Here is an 18871-nt window from a genome sequence, read left to right as displayed (position 1 = left end):
CTAAAGGCTAGAGGAGGGGGAGACTGGAGAGTGACAGCTGAAGGTACCAGATTTCTGTTTGAGATGACGAAAATGCTCTGAAATTGACTGTGGGGATAATTGTACAACTCCATGAATATACTAAGAACTGTTGAATTGTACTCCTTAAATGCATGAATTCTATGGTATGTGAATTGTATCTCAAAAAAGCACCTAAAAAAAAGCACTAATGGTGTAAGAGAATCAAGATTAACTTTGCTGTGGCATTTAAAATGTTGCTACAAAACATGTAAGGTTCTCAAGTTTGATTTTTTTTCCTAACTAGGAGCTGAATAAAAAAAACTGGAAGGCCGTGCATGCTTGAAAATATTATGACAGAAATGAATTTTTCAGACCAATGTCTTTATGAAAAGAATGCGTAAAAGGATAAAGAGTTTTTAGTTTGTAATCAAAACTTGTAATATAGTTTTTCTCCTACACTCAAAATCTAGGGCAGAAACAGAGACACTGTTGGCACTTGGAGATAGTAAGCCCTTAGAGGAAAGTAATAATTGCTAACATTTATAAAGCATTAACTATGTGCAAGACAATGTTCTAAGTGTTTTTCACATCTAGCAATCATTTATTCTTCCCAACAACTCAAATTATTATGTGTAATTTACAGACAAGGAAGCTGAAGTATAGGGAAGTTAAGCATCTTGCCCAAGATCACCCAGTGGACCTTGGATCTGGACCCAGACACTTTAGTTCCAGAATCTTTGCTCTTTTTTGGTGGGGGGGAGGTGGGGGGGGGGGGGCCTCGACTTACAGGATCTTAGTTCCCTGACCAGAGATCAAAGGGAAACAGTTCCCAGCCCCCACCCCCTCCCCAATCCCCGGCAGCAAAAGCACCGAGTCCTAACCACTGGACCGCCAGGGAATTCCCAGAATCTTTGCTCTTAACAACTAGGCTATATTGCCTCTCTGTACTTCACTTTTCTCTTTCTGTTTGTTCCTTTCTCAACAATGTATTGTAGCTTTCGGGAAACAATTTATACTTTTTAAATAATGGTTTTTACTGTGACTCTCATAGGGGGAAATACTTCTATTTGGGGGAGAATAATTCATAAAAAGATGATCATAGACCATCAGTTCATATTTATTGTCCTTTCATTTTTTTTTTATACCTCGAACATTTTTTAATGCTGAGCAATAAACATCAAACACGCTGATTGCTAGGCACAGTTCTTCACTTCCAGGGGCAAAAAAAAAGCTTCCCCCCCCCCCCCCGCTTTTTAAATTTAAGAGTATTTAATAGGAAAAGAGAAATAGGCTAATAAAATTTCTACCACCAAATAAAGTGACAGGACAAAAATGACTTCAGTATTCTTCCAGTTTGCAAATGTTTTCCATTTACTTTAAAAGCACATCTTATTGACAGATTCCTTCTCCACCTCTTACTTGTTTGAAGTGCAAGGAATGCTAGCATTTCAAACTATTTATTTATTTTTATTTCAAAAATCTCATTTGCTTTTTAAGTTTTCTCCACAAATTCTGCTTTAGTAGGCTGTTCACTAATGAACTAGAAAGTGAGTTTTCTTACTGCACCATAGACTAAGTGATGAATCAATTTCACAAGCAGGCCAGAAGCAGAAGCAGAAGCAGATCACAGGGCTGGCTAGCACAGCAGACAGTGAGAACCTGGATCCCCAAGAGTTACAGCTGGGATGCCAGCAGGCACTTCTGGTCGTCTCCCAAGACCTCTCATTCCCTTCTTCCAGAGCAAATGAGTCCCAATTTCCCCTTTAACTAGGAGTAGCCATGTGATACAATTCTGGACTCTGGGATATTGGCAGCACAGTGTGCAGGGTATGGGTTCCAAGAAACATCCTTTTCTGCTCTTTTTGGGTTCCTTCCTCTTCCTCTGGCTGGACTGGGGACAAGATGCTTGAAGCATGTGCAGCCATCTTAGACCGTGAAGGAAAAGAAAGTGTTGGGAACAGCAAAGCAGCAGGAAGCAAGAAGACACCAGGGTTCTCACGACTTTGTAGAGACATGTAGAGTCCTAGACCGATTATTCTCATGTATGATAGGAGAAGCAGCTTGATTTGCCTAAACTGCTGTTTGTATTTTCTATCACTCACATCTGAACCTAATCCTAATAGACACAGAGCTCCAGTAGCTCTGGCAGTATTTCTTGTTGGGATTCTTCATCAAAGATTCATATACAGTTTACAGGCAACTATAAACTTCTTGAAATCGCGTGTTAAATCTTGTGTGCATTCATGCACTTTTCAGGGAGAAGAGGTCCACAGCAACTCATTTAACTTTTCAGATCCTCAGCTTTCTTATCTGTACTAAGGGGAGAACACCACTCACTTCTGCAGTTGACTTCAGGAGTAGATATAATCTGCATACAGTGAGTGGTATGGTGATAGTGCCTAGCTTGAAAGGCACCCCTCTTATTTCCAAAATTTTGTAAATAGTCTTACCCTATTTCCTATGGAGCTTAACTCTAGATGTCATCTGTGATTTCTCTTACTCCCTCTCATTAAATTACCACATTCTCGAGAACATAGATTATTTCTCTACAATGTCTCCTGCATTCATTTATTTTTCTCCACACCAGCTACTACCTCCTTTCTCCTCAGCCTTCCCCTACCAGTTTACAGCCTTTGTCATCTCTTCTCTTGAGACTCCTGACAGGTCTTCTCATTTTTTAAAAAATTAATTTATTATTATTTTTGACTGCACCACACGGCTTGTGGGATCTTAGTTCCCCGACCCGGGACTGAACCCAGGTCTCGGCACTGAAAGCACCAAGTCCTAACCACTGGACCAACAGGTCTTCTCATTTTCAGTCTCTTTTTACTCCATTCCACTCTCTACCAGACTATCAGATTAATTTACCTAAACTCCTGGACTGCCAATGGTTCTCCAATGCCCATCAAATGAAATACAAACTCCATACTCTGAAAGTAGTCAAGGTAGTACAACAAAGAAGAAAAACTTATGGATTCATAAAAACCTAGATTTGAGTCTCGGTTTTACCTCCTCACTTGTTTTATAATCTTGGAAAGATTATGTAATTTCTCAGAACCTAAGTACCCTTAGCACTAAAGTAGAGATAACAGTACCACCTACACAGGATTACAGAGTGGATAGAAGAGACATGACATGTAAAAGGACAAGTTTGGTGCCTGGTACATAATAGGTGCTCAATAAATGTGTTATCTTCTCTCCCTCCATGGAATGGTCACAGATGAAAAACCCACGTCTGCAGCTTATCACTTGTCCACTAATCGCTTACCTGTATAATCTCTGCTGGTCAAGCCAGATTATTTGCTAACTCCCAAGCATAAGTTCTGTCTTCTCTTATTCAATTCTGAAATCTTAGACTGATTTTTTTTTTTCTTCACATACCCTTTCCCCTCATTTTATATGTTGAAATCCTATTCGGCTTTAAGGATCCTCTCAATTGTCATCTCCTCAATGAAGCCTTTTCTGATGTTTCCAGTCAGATGTAAACTCTCCTTGTTTAAAAGGCACGTTCTTTTTTTTTTTTTTTTTTTTAAGAACTTTTATTGAGATACCGTTAACAGACAATAAACAGCATATATTTAGAGCGCACAATTTGGTATCCCAATCTCCCAGTTTATTCCCCCCCAACCCCTCCCCACTTTCCCCACTTGGTGTCCATGTGTTTGTTCTCTACACCTGTGTCTCTATTTCTGCCTTGCATTTCCTCTTTCATAGTTGTTAGCATTTGCCTTATGTATTGAGGTGTTCCTATATTGGGTGCATATATATTTGTAATTGTTATCTCCTCTTCTTGGACTGATCCCTTGATCTTTGTGTAATGTCCTTACTTGTCTCTTGTAACATTTTTATTTTAAAGTCTATTTTATCTGACATGAGTATTGCTACTCCAGCTTTCTTTTGATTTCCATTTGCATGGAATATCTTTTTCCATCCCCTCACTTTCAGTCTGTATGTGTGCCTAGGTCTGAAGTGGGTCTCTTGTAGACAGCATACATATGGGTCTTGTTTTTGTATCCATTCAGCCAGTCTGTGTCTTCAGCCAGTCTGTGCCTTTTGGTTGGTGCATTTAGTCCATTTACATTCAAGGTCATTATCGACATGTATGTTCCTATTACCATTTTCTTAATTGTTCTGTGTTTGTTTCTGTAGGTCCTTTTCTTCTCTTATGTTTCTCGCTTAGAGAAGTTCCTCTGGCATTTGTTGTAAGGCTGGTTTGGTGGTGCTGAATTCTCTTAGCTGTTGCTTGTCTGTAAAGCTTTTCATTTCTCTGTCGAATCTGAATGAGATCCTTGCTGGGTCGAGTATTCTTGGTTGTAGGGTCTTCCCTGTCAGCACTTGAAATACATCATGCCACTCCCTTCTGGCTTGCAGAGTTTCTGCTGAGAAATCAGCTGTTACCCTTATGGGAGTTCCCTTGTATGTTATTTGTCATTTTTCCCTTGTTGCTTTTAATAACATTTCTCTGTCTTTAATTTTTGTCAATTTGACTACTATATGTCTTGGCGTGTTTCTCCTTGGGTTTATCCTGCCTGGGACTCTCTGTGCTTCCTGCACTTGGGTAGCTCTTTCCTTTCCCATGTTAGGGAAGTTTTCAACTATAATCTCTTCCAGTATTTTCTCGGGTCCTTGCTCTCTCTCTTCTCCTTCTGGGACCCCTATAATGCAAATGTTGGTGCGTTTAACATTGTCCCAGAGGTCTCTTAGGCTGTCTTCAGTTCTCTTCATTCTTTTTTCTTTATTCTTTTCTGCATCAGTGATTATCACCATTCTGTCTTCCAGGTCACTTATTCGTCCTTCTGCCTCCGTTAATCTGCTGTTGGTTCCTCCTAGTGTATTTTTCATTTCAGTTATTGTGTTGCATATCTCTGTTTGTTTGCTCTTTAATTCTTCTAGGTCTTTGGTAAACTTTTCAATCTTTGTATCCAGTCTTTTTTCAAAGTCCTGGATCATCTTCACTATCTTATTCTGAATTCTTTTTCTGTAAGGGTGCCTATCTCCTCTTCATTTAGTTGTTTTTCTGGGATTTTATCCTGTCCCTTCATCTGGTACAAACTCCTCTGCTTTTTCATTTTCTGTGTCTTTCTGTGGCTGTGGTTTTCAGTTCCACAAGATGAAATACTGCTGATACTGCTTGATACTGCTGTCTGCCCTCTTGAAAAAGGCACGTTCTTTATGTCTCTCCTATATCACTTCACGGTTCTGCCTTCCCTTATTTTGTGTACTTGTTATTCCTCCTAAAAGACAATAGTTTGCTTTGAGAACAGAACTGGAGCCCTCTCCTCCTCTGTATATCTTATGGCCCTAGCTCAGGTCCTTTTATCTGTATTTACTGAATTAACCTCAAAATTCTCAGGCAGAGCTCTTTTTAATATATTCCTAGATCCTTTCTAAAAATATTTTTACAACGCTAAGAAGACAGAATGATTAAAAGTGTATCCAGGGAATACTCTATTTTAGGTTCCCCTTCATTGTCCAAAAAAGGAGGCAATGGCTTCTGGATGCAAAACACTTAGTAGTCGATTCAGCACTGTTACCTATCATTCAAAACCACTTATTATTGTGTCCATTGGGTACACAGGACTTTTTCCTTTCCTTTATTTCCTAAGAGTCTGGCTCTGCCTCTTACTTCCTCAAAGCCCGTAAGACTTCTTCTTCTTTTCTGCATTTCAGCAACAATGAATCTCATATCTGGCTTTAAGCACCACTCCTGAAGATGATGGATAGGAGCAAAGCCTTCAGGGACACAGCAGTACAGCTGCCAGTGGGCAGGAGGCACTTATAAAATAAAAAGGCTCAAGATTCTGGGAACATATGTGCAGCTATAAGTGAACCGCCCAACAAAGCTGAAAAGAAACACCCAAGAACACTTCCTTTTATTCTTTTTAAGTTGTGCATGGAAGCAGCAAATCATATTAGATTGTAAGTAACTCTCAGAAGGATTCTTTCTCCGTAGTGTCACCATGTGCTAATATCATAACCTTTAACTATCAGGTCCATGTGCTTTAGAATCACAGGAAGCTTATAAAGTCAAGTTTAAAGCAGCAAAAGTCTAGTTTTTAATTTATTGGGTAATACTGAGTATTACTCTCTGGCTTGGAACATTTTTGCATGTAATTACGAAAAAAGAATGAAATCTATACAACTATAAGGTTTAATGAAGCTTCAGTTCAGTCTGTGGATAAGTAGGTAAGATAAAATGTCATTAGAAAACCAAACAATTAAATCACTAAGCTACAGACATTAGGCATCATATTGTAAACTCAATTTCAAAAATAGAAAAAGATTTTACATGTGAAGCTCTCACATATCATTAGAATTGAGAGAGTATTTATAGAATTTGTGAAGTTGCTAATGTTACATAGTCACTGTATTGAAAAGGAAGCAATGACCAAGAAAGATACTTGGGGGAAAGAAAACATCTCAGATGTATCTGTAAGACACAGAAGCTTGCCTAATCTATATTTTGGGAAGATGCTTGGGGAGGACAATGAGAAGATTTTAAAAAGTGATGTGAGTTTTATCTCTAGATGCAGATAGCCTGTGATGTGCACAAAGGAACAGCTTTGCCTGATATCTGCAAAAGAAAAAGCTAGAAAAACCATAGCAAAAAGAAGTAAATTTGTTTTAGTGAGTCAATCTTTCTAGAGACCTTCTTGTCAGTGGCGAATCTTCTCCAAAACCACAGAACATATATAAAAGGCTTCCCTCTCTGAAGGGCTGTATACACTGTGAAGATCTTCAGAGTCAGTCAGACAGGAAAGAAGCAGAAAGCATGAGGCCAGTACTGACCATGAGTTTGGCCAGGCTAGCCAGGGTGGCAAACAAGAGCAGTAAGAGATATGATATAGGATGAATCCCTTTGCAGGTACCTGCAAAGCTCACAAATGACCCCTAATTCACAGCCACGTTGGTGAATGTGATTCTACCCCATGGCCTTAGCTGAATGGGCCAAGAGCACCTGACACCAAACTAGGTCAATCAGGAATGTGGAACTGGACCAGAGGCTGGACTTGTAGATGTGACTCTGGGAGCTCTGAGAGTTGTGGGGAGACTACCAGGTGACCTGAGAAACAGGGGAAAAAAGAAGCTAGTTTGTTGAAAAGGAAGAATAAGGCAAATATGGGGAAAGAAGCAGAGAAACGCAATAGTGGGTAAACGCTCCCCTGGATTCCTGCCTTCCATTCCTGGCCCTCTCCTTTACTAAAGGCCCAGCTGCATTTTGCCTTTGGCCTCTAAGACTCCCCACTGTATCCTGATCCTAGCTCTCTCCTCTATTTTTCGCTAGGTCAGCTTCAGTGGGGTGTCTGTTCCCTGCAACCTAGAGGACTGGAGCTGACATACTCCCTTGGAGGCACTGATGGTGTAGCTGTGGGGAGGTGGGGTCTTGTCTAGCAGCCGTTCTCAGTCAGAGAAATCATTCCATTAATCACATGCAGAGCCATCATTCTCAACAATTATTATGACATTTACAGACTACAAACAGAAAAAGTGTCTTTCTCAGAAAACAGGGCTTTCTTGACCTAACACAGTAGGACCGAGGTTCTCTGATCAGTTGAGAGGATGATGGTAAGGATGGTATGCTGATAATGACAGCAGTTACTGAGCGCCGTAATAAAATTCACTGAGCCTTTAACTTATGTATGACACTGTGCCAGGTGCTTTATGTACATTATCTTTACTCCTCCCAACTCTTCAAGGTAGTAAGAGTGGGATTTTGTTTGGAAAGGTTTGTGACACATTGCACAATAGAGACATCATTTGGGAGAGGCCAGCACGCCGAGAAGGTAGGTAGCCACAAGAGGGTACTTAGCATGATGGATTCACCATGATTTAAGATCTGGCCATTGGTATTGCAGTCTCAAGAAATTTCCATGGTGTCCTAGCACTGGCTGGATTTAGGAATGCTGAGTCATGTAACAAAGTTCACTAGGGACTGATATATAAACCAGATGCCAAGGTATTAATTTACCAAGAGATGTATCTCTGCCAAGCAGCCTGGATACTGATGCTGGCCTGAGAAGTATATGGAACTCTCTGTAGACAGATTGCACCAGGAGTCAAACTATTAGAAAGTTGTTTTGGTGGTCAGATGATTTGAATGTTAGACACAGAGATTTGACAGCTGCTACATTCATCTCCATAAAGGGGATTTAGCTACCAGGTGAACCAGACATTTAGGCACCATTTCTTTGGACGCTGCCAGGACGGCTTCTCCAAACAAATGCTTCGATGACCATCCTAGGTTCCTAGAGCTGACCACTTCTCTTTCTGAAAGAAACATTCTTTTTTTAGATATCTTAATACCCAAACCATCATGTGTGTCTGTGAGTCCTTTTATTTATTTAAGGTTATTTTGCATATCTTTGGTCAGATTCATTATTTCATGATTTAACAGTCTGAAGCAGAAGAATAATATTTTCCTTCTTTCCACATTTCTCAACAGAATCCTCACTATCATTCAAAAGTGTCATCTGTAATATGAATATTCCATTGTTTTACAAATAGGGTAAAGAACGTAAATTTTGGAGTCAGAAAGACCTGGGATGAAATTCTGGCTCTCCCACTTTTAAGTTTTATGATTCAAGAACAGTTAATTTCTCTTGGCCTCAGTTTCTCCACTTATAAAATGGGGATAATGCCCAACAGAATAAAATGAGATTTAATGAGGTTATGTACACAAAGCACCTAGCACAGTACTGGGTGTCCAACACAAAGATGCTCATAACACTTTGGAGCAAAAACAACACATATCTCAACCATTTAGATTCTCCTTGGCTTCCAAGTATATGTTGTTGTTGTTGTTGTTGTTGTTCATTATTCTTCCAATGTAATTTCACTTTGATTTTTATAATCATATTAGTGTTACTTTAAAAACTAATTTCTATGACTTTTGAACTGGATAAACAAAAATGAATAGCCAAAACAATCTTGAGAAGGAAAGACGGAATTCGTAGAATCAGGCTTCCTGACTTCAGGCTATACTACAAGGCTACAGTGATCAAGACAGTATGGTACTGGCACAAAAACAGAAATATAGATCAATGGAACAGAATAGAAAGCCCAGAGATAAACTATGGTCAACTAATCTATGACAAAGGAGGCAAGGATATACAATGGAGGAAAGGCAGCCTCTTCAATAAGTGGTGCTGGGAAAACTGGACAGCTACGTGTAAAACAATGAGATTAGAACACTCTCTAACACCATACACAAAAATAAACTCCAAATGGATTAAAGACCTAAATGTAAGGCCAGACACTATAAAACTCCTGGAGGAAAACATAGGAAGAACACTCTTTGATGTAAATAACAGCAAGATCTTTTTTGATCCACCCCCTAGAGTAATGGAAATAAAAGCAAAAATCAATAAGTGGGACCTAATGAAACTTCAAAGCTTCTGCACAGCAAAGGAAACTATAAGCAAGATGAAAAGACAACCCTCACAATGGGAGAAAATATTTGCAAACGAATCAAGAGACAAAGGACTAATCTCCAAAATATATAAACAGTTCATCCAGCTCAATATCAAAAAAACAAGCAACCCAATCAAAAAACGGGCAGAAGACCTAAATAGGCATTTCTCCAAAGAAGACATACGGATGGCCAAGAGGCACATGAAAAGCTGCTCAACATCACTAATTACTAGAGAAATGCACATCAAAACGACAATGAGGTATCACCTCACACTGGTTAGAATGGGCATCATCAGAAAATCTACAAACAGTAAATGCTGGAGAAGGTGTGGAGAAAAGGGAACACTCTTGCACTGTTGGTGGGAATGTACATTGATACAGCCACTGTGGAGAACAGTATGGAGGTTCCTTGCAAAACTAAAAATAGAGTTACCACATGACCCAGCAATCCCACTGCTGGGCATATACCCAGAGAACACCATAATTCAAAAAGACACATGCACTCCAATGTTCACTGCAGCACTATTTACAATAGTCAGGACATGGAAGCAACCTAAATGTCCATCAACAGATGAATGGATAAAAAAGATGTGGTACATATATACAATGGAATATTACTCAGCTGTAAAAAGCAAGGCAACTGGGACATTTCTAGAGACATGGATAGACTTGGAGACTGTCATACAGAGTGAAGTGAGTCAGAAAGAGAAAAACAAATACCGTATATTAACACATATATGCGGACTATAGAAAAATGGTACAAATCAACCGGTTTGCAAGGTGGAAATAGAGACACAGATGTAGAGAACAAACATATGGACACCAAGTGGGGTAAGTGGGGAGGGTGGGGGGAATGAATTGGGAGATTGGGATACCAAATTGTACGCTCTAAATATATGCAGTTTATTGTATGTTAACTGTATCTCAATAAAGAAAAAAAATTATAAAAAAAAAATGAATTGGGCATGAGTGCACTGATTTCTTTGGCTTACCTTTCTCTTTTTCCACCAGAAATAAACAAATGATACAACTTGCTTTTGTCTTTTTCTTCCTGTTATCCTTGAGGAGATATCTTTTAAGGACTCTAGTCATATAAGAGTCCTGCACCTGATTCTGAAGCTTGAAAATGCCTTTTTAACCGAGAAAGTGCTATGAAATTATAGAGCTTTAGTAACAGATTTATTCTTTTTTTTGCCAATTAATTCAATTTACCCTTCAGATGTCAGGATTTCCCAAATTATATGATTCCTCCTATATAAATCCGTCTATCCTAATATATATTCAGCTATTCTATCTTCTGAGTTTGCATATGCAATTATGCCCTGTCTTTTCACTTAGATTATAAACCCTACAAGAGTAGATGCAGATCTTCTATCTCTTTATATCTTCATTGTCTATACATTGTGGTACTCTATACTGATACTGGGAAGATATTCAACAATGATTTGTTGATGATAAATGCTATGAAGTAGAAATAAAAATAACATATATGTTTATCCTCTCATTTGTTAATTATATTCACATTTTCTGAAGGTGTAGATCTGAATTTAAATGTTTAATTTTTCTAATGTAAGGGTTTGTGAATCTGTGTCTTTTTCCTAAGTTACTTAAACATTTTCTTTCCCTTTTATCTGACTTTAACACCAGTAATCTTATGTACAGCCTAGAAACTTCTTGCATTAGAGAAATTCCTGACTTTAGCTCTTATATCATTCCTTTTAAGCCATACAGTATGCTGTTATCTTTCACTTTACTTCTTTAAATTGACTTCACATCTGTTTAAGTTGCTTCAGTGATCCCAACCAAACATTTAGTGTTAATCTTGAATTGTAATGTTCAAGCTTTACACTCTTGAGCTCCTTGGAGAAAGATGATATTTAGTTTGGACTACTGTCACATACCTAATGAAGATATCTAAAAATTTAGTATAATACATAAATGAAAATAAATATAGAAACAAGAATAATACAGTACTGAGAGAACAAGCACCATGACAGATTTCTGTGAGAATTAAAATCTCCATTACCAATTCCAGTACAAAGGATGAACTAAAATTTTACAATCTGAGAATACGGGCATTTCCAAAATGGAATCCTCAGTAGGCAGTGTACACAGCAGGGTGAGGAGAGAGGACAACCGACAGCATGTGCCAGACACAGTGCCAGAAATTTCTTATATTTCAGCTCATTTAAATAGCACCACACTAAAAACAAATAAATAAATAAGTAGCACAACATTACTTCTAGGTTGATGGTATTACTCTACCTTACTGATCCTAATTTTACTGACATCTGAATATACTGCTAACACTTAAAATTTAACATGATAAAACTGACCACAAAATAAGCTCCTTTTGCTTTCTGTGAACATTAATTTCAGGGTCTTTACTCTGAACCTACGCTTAGTTTAACATTATAGACATGTTTTCCACATTTTTTCAGAACAATCACAAAATAAATTTCATAAAGTCATATAAGGGGCCTGTTTATAAATCCCAATACTAATCACAGAAAGATATATGAACAGATATGTTTAAGGGTTCTACATAAGTGAACTCTATAAAGTCAATTTTTTATGAACTAAATGGTCCTGAAGGAAAAAAATAATCCAAACTCGATTCTATTTTTAGGACAAAAACCAAGGAGATTACCTTATTTTTGTATTTAAGAACTAGCCTCTGCCTAGGAGGCAATGGGCTTGGCAGAATATTCAATGATCTCACCAAGAGCCTGTATAACGTAATGACGTTAGACAGTGTGTTTGTAGTAGGTAATACCACTGAAGCATGACACAATGCATCCTGACATAATTCAGTTTATAAAACCAAATGCACTCAATAGCTCCATAAAATAATGACAGTGTAGTACTTGTGAATTATACAGCACAGGAACATAGATATCCATCCACTCATTCACCCATTCAATATTCTGAGCATCTCCACTGCAGTGGATACTATAAGGAACATAATGTGGTCATTTCCTCTGGGAACCTACAATCTAGGAGGGAGACAAGATATGGATAATTAAAATCTGAGAAATAGGTGAGAAATAGCATAATGTGGTTCAATGAAGTGTTATAGGACTTCAGAGAAAGGCAGTATCATGTTTGGAGATGGTGTCCAGGAAAGGCTTCATGGAATAGATGGCACTAGAGCTGTTTGGAAGTGTGGACAGGATTTCAGCAGAAAAGGGAGAGATTCAAATGAAGAGGAAATAGAATGGATGTGGGAGGCCACAGGCTGGTTTGGGAATGCTGAATATGCCAGTTTGACTAGAGCACAGATCATGTGTAACAGAAGGAAAGGCAAAGCTGGGTGGAGAGGTTCTGCGGGGCCCACAAGGTCAGTCTGGCAGGGTGATAGGACCACTGAAGGTTTTCCTCAGGGAATGACACAATCCATCTGTTCCTTTAAGAACTCAGTAGGATAGGTTGGAAGCAGAAGGGACTGAAGGCTGGAATTCCATTTAGGAGGCTTTTTAGTGGTCCAGGCATTTGCTTGTAAAGGAGAAGTGGAGGGAAGGAAATTAGTATCTATTAAGAGCTCACTATGTGTAAGGCACTTATTTGTTTTAGCTATAGTATCTCACTTAAATCTCCTGACAACTCGGAAAGGTAAACAGCATTAACTCTGGTGTTCAGTTGAGGAAATCAAGGCTCCCAGAGATCAGTAGTTTGCCTAAGGTCACTAAGTTAGTAAAATACAAAGGGGGAAAGGAACAGGAGTCTGCAGTTGAGACTTTAATGTCGATGTTATTTATATTACATCATGTTCATAAAGGGTCTTCTTTTCATAAGTTCCCTGCTATTCAGGATTGGTAGTTCAATATTTTAGCTGTGCCTCTGGTACAGACCTAGAGATAATCACATAGAGCAGGAGAATGATTCTGACAACAGAGAGGTTTAATGCTGAATGCCTGAATGCTGAAAGTTGGGAAATTCTTCTATACCAAACGACCACAGACACTTGCCTGCTAGACAGAGAGCTTCTAATGAGTGAACGGTGTCTTATCTGTCTCTGGATCCCCAGGAGTATGCCCAGGGTCTGGCGCTGCAAGCACTCAAGGAAAAAGCTGTCATATTTCCACAGCTGAGGTCACCCCAACCCCTGGGACAAATTCTGCTCCTAGCCAGGGGAATATAAAGTTCGGCCAGAAGCTCAGCAGCATGGCAACTTTCTGCCAGTCCTGCTCTGTTCTTCCATCCCAGCTGTCAATTCTGGATGTTCTTTCTTACCACTGGGATCAAGGTCTCCCCTTCAGCTTAAAGTAGGCACAACCCTGTCTTGGTTCTTAGGCCAGCATCCTTGTCTTGGAACTCTGCCACATATCAGTTCCTCTCTTTCCAACAAGATATGAAATGTAGCAGGACCTCTCTGATACCAATTCTTTGCTTGTTGAAACCTGCCAGGCTTCCTTCACACCGTGCTTATGTCTATGCCAAATCTACTGTATAGGCCCCTCGGACTGTCCCAGATCTCCTAGACTACTCCAGCTGGTCTGTAGAGCAATTAGACCCCAGCTCTCTCTGGTCTAGGCTGTGCTTCTGCTTTTTGATGATAATCGCTGCAGTGGTATTGGTAGTACTCACACTTACATAGCACCTACTATGCGTCAGGCATTGTTCTACATGTTTTATAAATATTAATTCCTATAAGCATTACATTATTAATAGCCTCATTTTACTGATGAAAGAAAAGCAAAACAGAAAACCTGAGGCTGAGAGATTAAGTTACTTGTCTAAGGTGACACAGTTTGCAAGTGGCAAAGCCAGAATCTGAATCCAGGCATTCTGGCTACAGTTCATTCTCTTAACCTCTAGGCTCTCCTGCCTCTCCAGTGGCAGCGAGAAGATGAAGAACACATCACTAGTGAATGTACTTCCTACCTTAAATGCTCTATTTAATACAACTGGCATAATACTACCACCAACAGTTATCAGGCTTCTGTTAATTAACATTTAACTATAAATATGAACCCCCAAATCAGTTATAAAGGAGCTCTTACATGATGCTGCAACTTTGATACATGAGTAGTTTCATTTTGACTGAAAATACCACAGATGTTCTACATTTAGGCAAGTCTAAGAAGACAGCCGGATTCAAAGACAGTGCCTTTTTATTTAGCAAAAGTAATCCAAGAATACTGGTAGAGAAGATAGTCATGAATATGACCTTGACAGAAGGGGAAGCAAATATGACAAGTACAGTTGCTAAGAGGGTAGATCTTAAAAGTTTTCATTACGAGAAAAAAAAAAAAAACAAAGTAGAGACTGTTGACATCTTGGCAAACTGGATAGTTCTGCACACTCCAGTTCACTTGACAAAACGATGACACATGTCCTTGTTATCAATTCAGAAGGTGAACGTCCGACTATATTATAATCAGGAATTTAAACAGGAACTAAATAAGCATATAATAATATCTATGTTAATATGTACTGTGGACTCCTCTGATTTGTATTATCATTCTGACTTGCTATGTATAGAGCAGTCATTAAAAACACTGGTTCATATTTCTGGAGATAAGTTATAAGACATACAAGAGAGGTGGGCAGTGCAGAGCTCATAGGTCTCTGTAGGCCACAGTAAGACATCGACTTCCGTTCTCAGCATTAGAGGAAGCTACCATCAGGTTTTAAGTTAGGGGAGTGATGCAACCTAATCTACCTTTTTAAAAGATCACTCTAGTTGCTGTTTGGAAAATGCGTTACAGGGAGTCAAGGATAGAATCATAGACACCAATTAGGAAGCTACTATAGCAGGGAACAGAAGATGGTAGCTTGAACTCAAGTTGTACAAGTAGAAACAGAAAGAAGTAGATGGAATAGGGACATATTGGGAGGTAGAGCTGACAGGACTTGTTGATGAATTAGATGTGAGGAGTTAGGGAAAAAGAGCAATTAGGAAGGACTTCGAGTGGACGGTTATGTAATCCAGTAATAGGTGGAAGACTAAGAGAAAAACAAATTTTAGGAGAAATTCAGATCTGTACAATATTAATAAGCAGAATAACAGTATAGTGATATCCACACTCAGGGAAATGACAAGCAACAAACTTTCCACAAAATCATACACAATATGATCACTGGTTAGATGGTTTTCCTAACAGCCTATAACAAGGCCCAAGACCATTTTCAGCTCTGGAAATGATATGAAAATTAAGTCATCTTTTCTGGCCTTATGGGGACATATCTCACTTCAAAGAGCAGTTCTAAAAATGCTGAAGAGTGTGAGCACATGGTAGCTACTCGGAAAATGTGTGGTGAACTGAATGACACCTGTTTGTCCCATTCGAAGAGTAGAATTAAGAACTCTCAAAATTGCAGTATACCATGAATCTGAGTGACATTATTCCCTCATTTTAAAATTTCTAGTATGTGTGTGTCTTGTGTGTGTGTGTGTGTACATGTGTATGTGTTTGTATATGCACATACATGTGTATTCATCTCTGACACAACTGACAGAAAAGATAGGTATGCGCACAACGTTTTTCCTATTATCTAATCAGCACTTTTCCACAATGTTTTTTATTTTGAAACGAAGGGTCATTCCATACCTGTAGCATATCACCAAGGTCTGCTGTGCTAATATCTGGATCCTCTGTGGTGTTGAAGGGCACAGGAGTTATGCGTACAAGGGTGAGCACTCTAGGTTCCGGATATCTCCATAGCATCATCCCTGGGCTATCTTCAGTTTCATTGTAAAACAAGACTTCATAGACACCAGGCATTTTCAGAGGTTCTGTTAAATGAAAGTATAATTAATTGTATGCTTTTGAAAGGGCATATTACACAAGAAAAAATTATGAGTATAAAAGAAAAGAATATAAAGAAGCTGGCTGATCATGTTTACATGGTTTAAGACAGGAACAAATCAAGAATTTTCCCTTCAGAGAGACTGAATGGTAATGCACTATTTTTGTACTGCAAGTATTCACTTACTTTTCAAGTGACCTTGATGTGTTATCATTTATTGAATGTGCAGGTAGAATAAACACACACGCACACAATCATACTGAGGCCATCGCCACTTACCAGCATCCCGTATATATTGAAATAGACCTGTCCGTAGGTCATCTGAACTTTGTTCACTTTTAAATATCTGATTTTTTTCCATAGGAGATGGCATTTGTGGCGCTGCTTCAGAAACTTGCCCTTCAAAATCTCCCTCCTCATTAAGGTATCCATTGAGTAATTCATGTAGAAGAACTAAGCAATTCAAATGTTCTTGACCCCAGAAAACCTTTAAAACATATGAAAATTTTTACTGACTTTAAATGCAAACATTTCATGAGGATAATTAGGTACAATCATATTTGAATTAGTTCAAGATTGTAATTACATTTAATTTAATTACTGATAATGACTAAACTATAATTTTTAAGAAGCAATTGACCTATGGGATGAAATTCTATTCTTGGGTAAACACATAAAAATAAGAAAACCAAGTATATCACATATTGTGTGGATAGCAATCAATTTTAAATGCTGAATTGATAATGCAATTATGTTGATGTGAGCTAATGTTTATGAATTAACTTAGTTAAAGGGAAAAGAACACCTATTACAGTCTGAGAGAAGGCAATGAAGATCCCTCTAAGCCAAAATGTTAATAATAATAATAATCTTGTAGAATAACTTCTACATTTTGTCATGAGGTTACATGAACACATCTTGATTATAGGGTTCTTTTCTTTGCACTTTCACTCTTCAAAGAAAAAGAGAAGGAAGATGCTCAATGAACCTGAACTTAAAAGGCTCCCAACTTTAGTGTTTAGTGAGAAAGTGCCAACAAACAGTATTCCACAGCCCTTGAGAACCAAATGTACAGGAGCTACAGTAGAGTTTCAGAACAAACTCTTGGTGTTGCATCTAACAGAGAGGATCAAGTTTCCTTTTTCTGCATATGAAGAATATGTCTATAACAGAAGTATGATCATTGTGTAATAATGACTAAATTTTTAACAATGTTAAATTTCTCTAAATATATTGGATAAAGGCAATAAAATCATAATTTCCAAGAGAACCAGGTAATACAGAAAAGAAGAAAAGAATATAGAGGTAGAAAAGAGTAAGCCTATGCTTTGTGGGTAAGTTTTAAACCCTAAGTTTAAGCCCTACTCTCTGGAATTAAGGCATCTCAGAAATGAAGGTAAGATATGATACTAAGTCTATTTTCTTCTCATTGATCTTATTTTTATTGAATCCTGAAAAGTAGAGATAGGTGAAAGTCAAGTTGGGGAGTCAAACACTGTGCTTCAGCTTTTAAAATGTCAAGAGACTTTATAATGTAGAGATGATATACTTTGTTTTTGCTCCTATTGTTGTTTTTAATGTGGAGTTACTTTGCTGCCTTGGAAAAATGGTAATACAATTAATATTCCTGACAAAACAACACCAAATCACATGCTTACTAAATATATGAAGATTTATAACATAGACTAAAAATCTCCAAACCAATATAAAGCAGCAAGTTATTAGGCTCCCCCCACATCCAGCTCTGGTGTCAGTAAGAAAACTGGTGAAAAAGTTGAGGTTAGACAACTTTTAGATGAAGACAAGAAGTTCATATCTAATATGCCTCCACTATTAACAAATCAGTCATTTCCATTTTCTTTAACTCTGAATTTCTCAAGCTTTTCAGGTTTGTGTCAAATTTGGGGGACATCAAATTGTATAAAGAACACATTCAAATTCTATCTGAATAGAAAACTGTGAAGAAATATGTTGGATTATAGCTAAACAACCTGTCATTAGGAAATGGTTCTTATATATTGCAGATGACACTGCTAGAGACAGGCTGACTACTTTGTAATCAGAAAAGTCTACACATTAGAAAAAAGTCTATTGACTCAGCAATTCCAATCATGCCCACATAAAATCTGTACCCAAATGTTCATAGCAGCATTATTCATAATAGCCTAAAGTGGAAAGAATCTAAACGTCCATCAATTGCTGAATGATAAATAAAATGAGGTATATCCATACAAGGGAGTATTATTTGGTCAAAAGAACGAATAAAGTAGTGGCACCTGCAAAAACAGGAATGAACCTTGAAAACATCATGGTAAGCGAAAGAAGGCATTCACAAAAGACCACATTTCATATGACCACATTCCATTTATATGAAATGTCCAGAAGAGTCAAATATGTAGAAACAGAAAAGAGTCAGTGGTTGCCTAGTTCTGGAGAGGGGACTTGGAGGATAACGGGCAGTGAATGCTAATAGATAAAGGGGTTTGGGGGTGGGTGTGTGAAAACGTTTTAAAATGGCTTCTTGTGAAGACCACATGACTCTGTGGATATATTAAAAAACCAATGAATCGTATACTTTAGGTGAACTGTATGGTTTGTGAATTATATCTCAATAAAGCTGTTAAAAAAGTTTAGGAAGACAGCAATCTGACAATACCTTTTTCTCACCACATAAAGATTTACAATTTAATGAAATAGTTCAAAAAAT

General features: G+C 38.1%; 1 protein-coding gene across 7 annotated transcripts in view; it reads right to left on the bottom strand.

The window, feature by feature from the left end:
• Positions 1-18871, bottom strand: part of VPS13B (vacuolar protein sorting 13 homolog B) — a 773631-nt gene that overhangs the window by 133356 nt on the left and 621404 nt on the right. For all 7 annotated transcript variants that reach the window (XM_057735654.1, XM_057735658.1, XM_057735653.1 and 4 more), the window contains 2 exons: positions 16444-16651; positions 15966-16150 (listed from right to left, as the gene is read on the bottom strand). In XM_057735654.1, the coding sequence (XP_057591637.1) occupies positions 15966-16150; positions 16444-16651 (393 nt within the window). The remainder of the gene's footprint in view (positions 1-15965; positions 16151-16443; positions 16652-18871) is intronic.

The sequence above is a fragment of the Hippopotamus amphibius genome, chromosome 5 (assembly GCF_030028045.1).
Source record: "Hippopotamus amphibius kiboko isolate mHipAmp2 chromosome 5, mHipAmp2.hap2, whole genome shotgun sequence".
Lineage (NCBI taxonomy): Eukaryota > Metazoa > Chordata > Mammalia > Artiodactyla > Hippopotamidae > Hippopotamus > Hippopotamus amphibius.
Note: the sequence above shows the minus strand (reverse complement) of the source record. Positions and strands in the feature narration are given on the sequence as shown.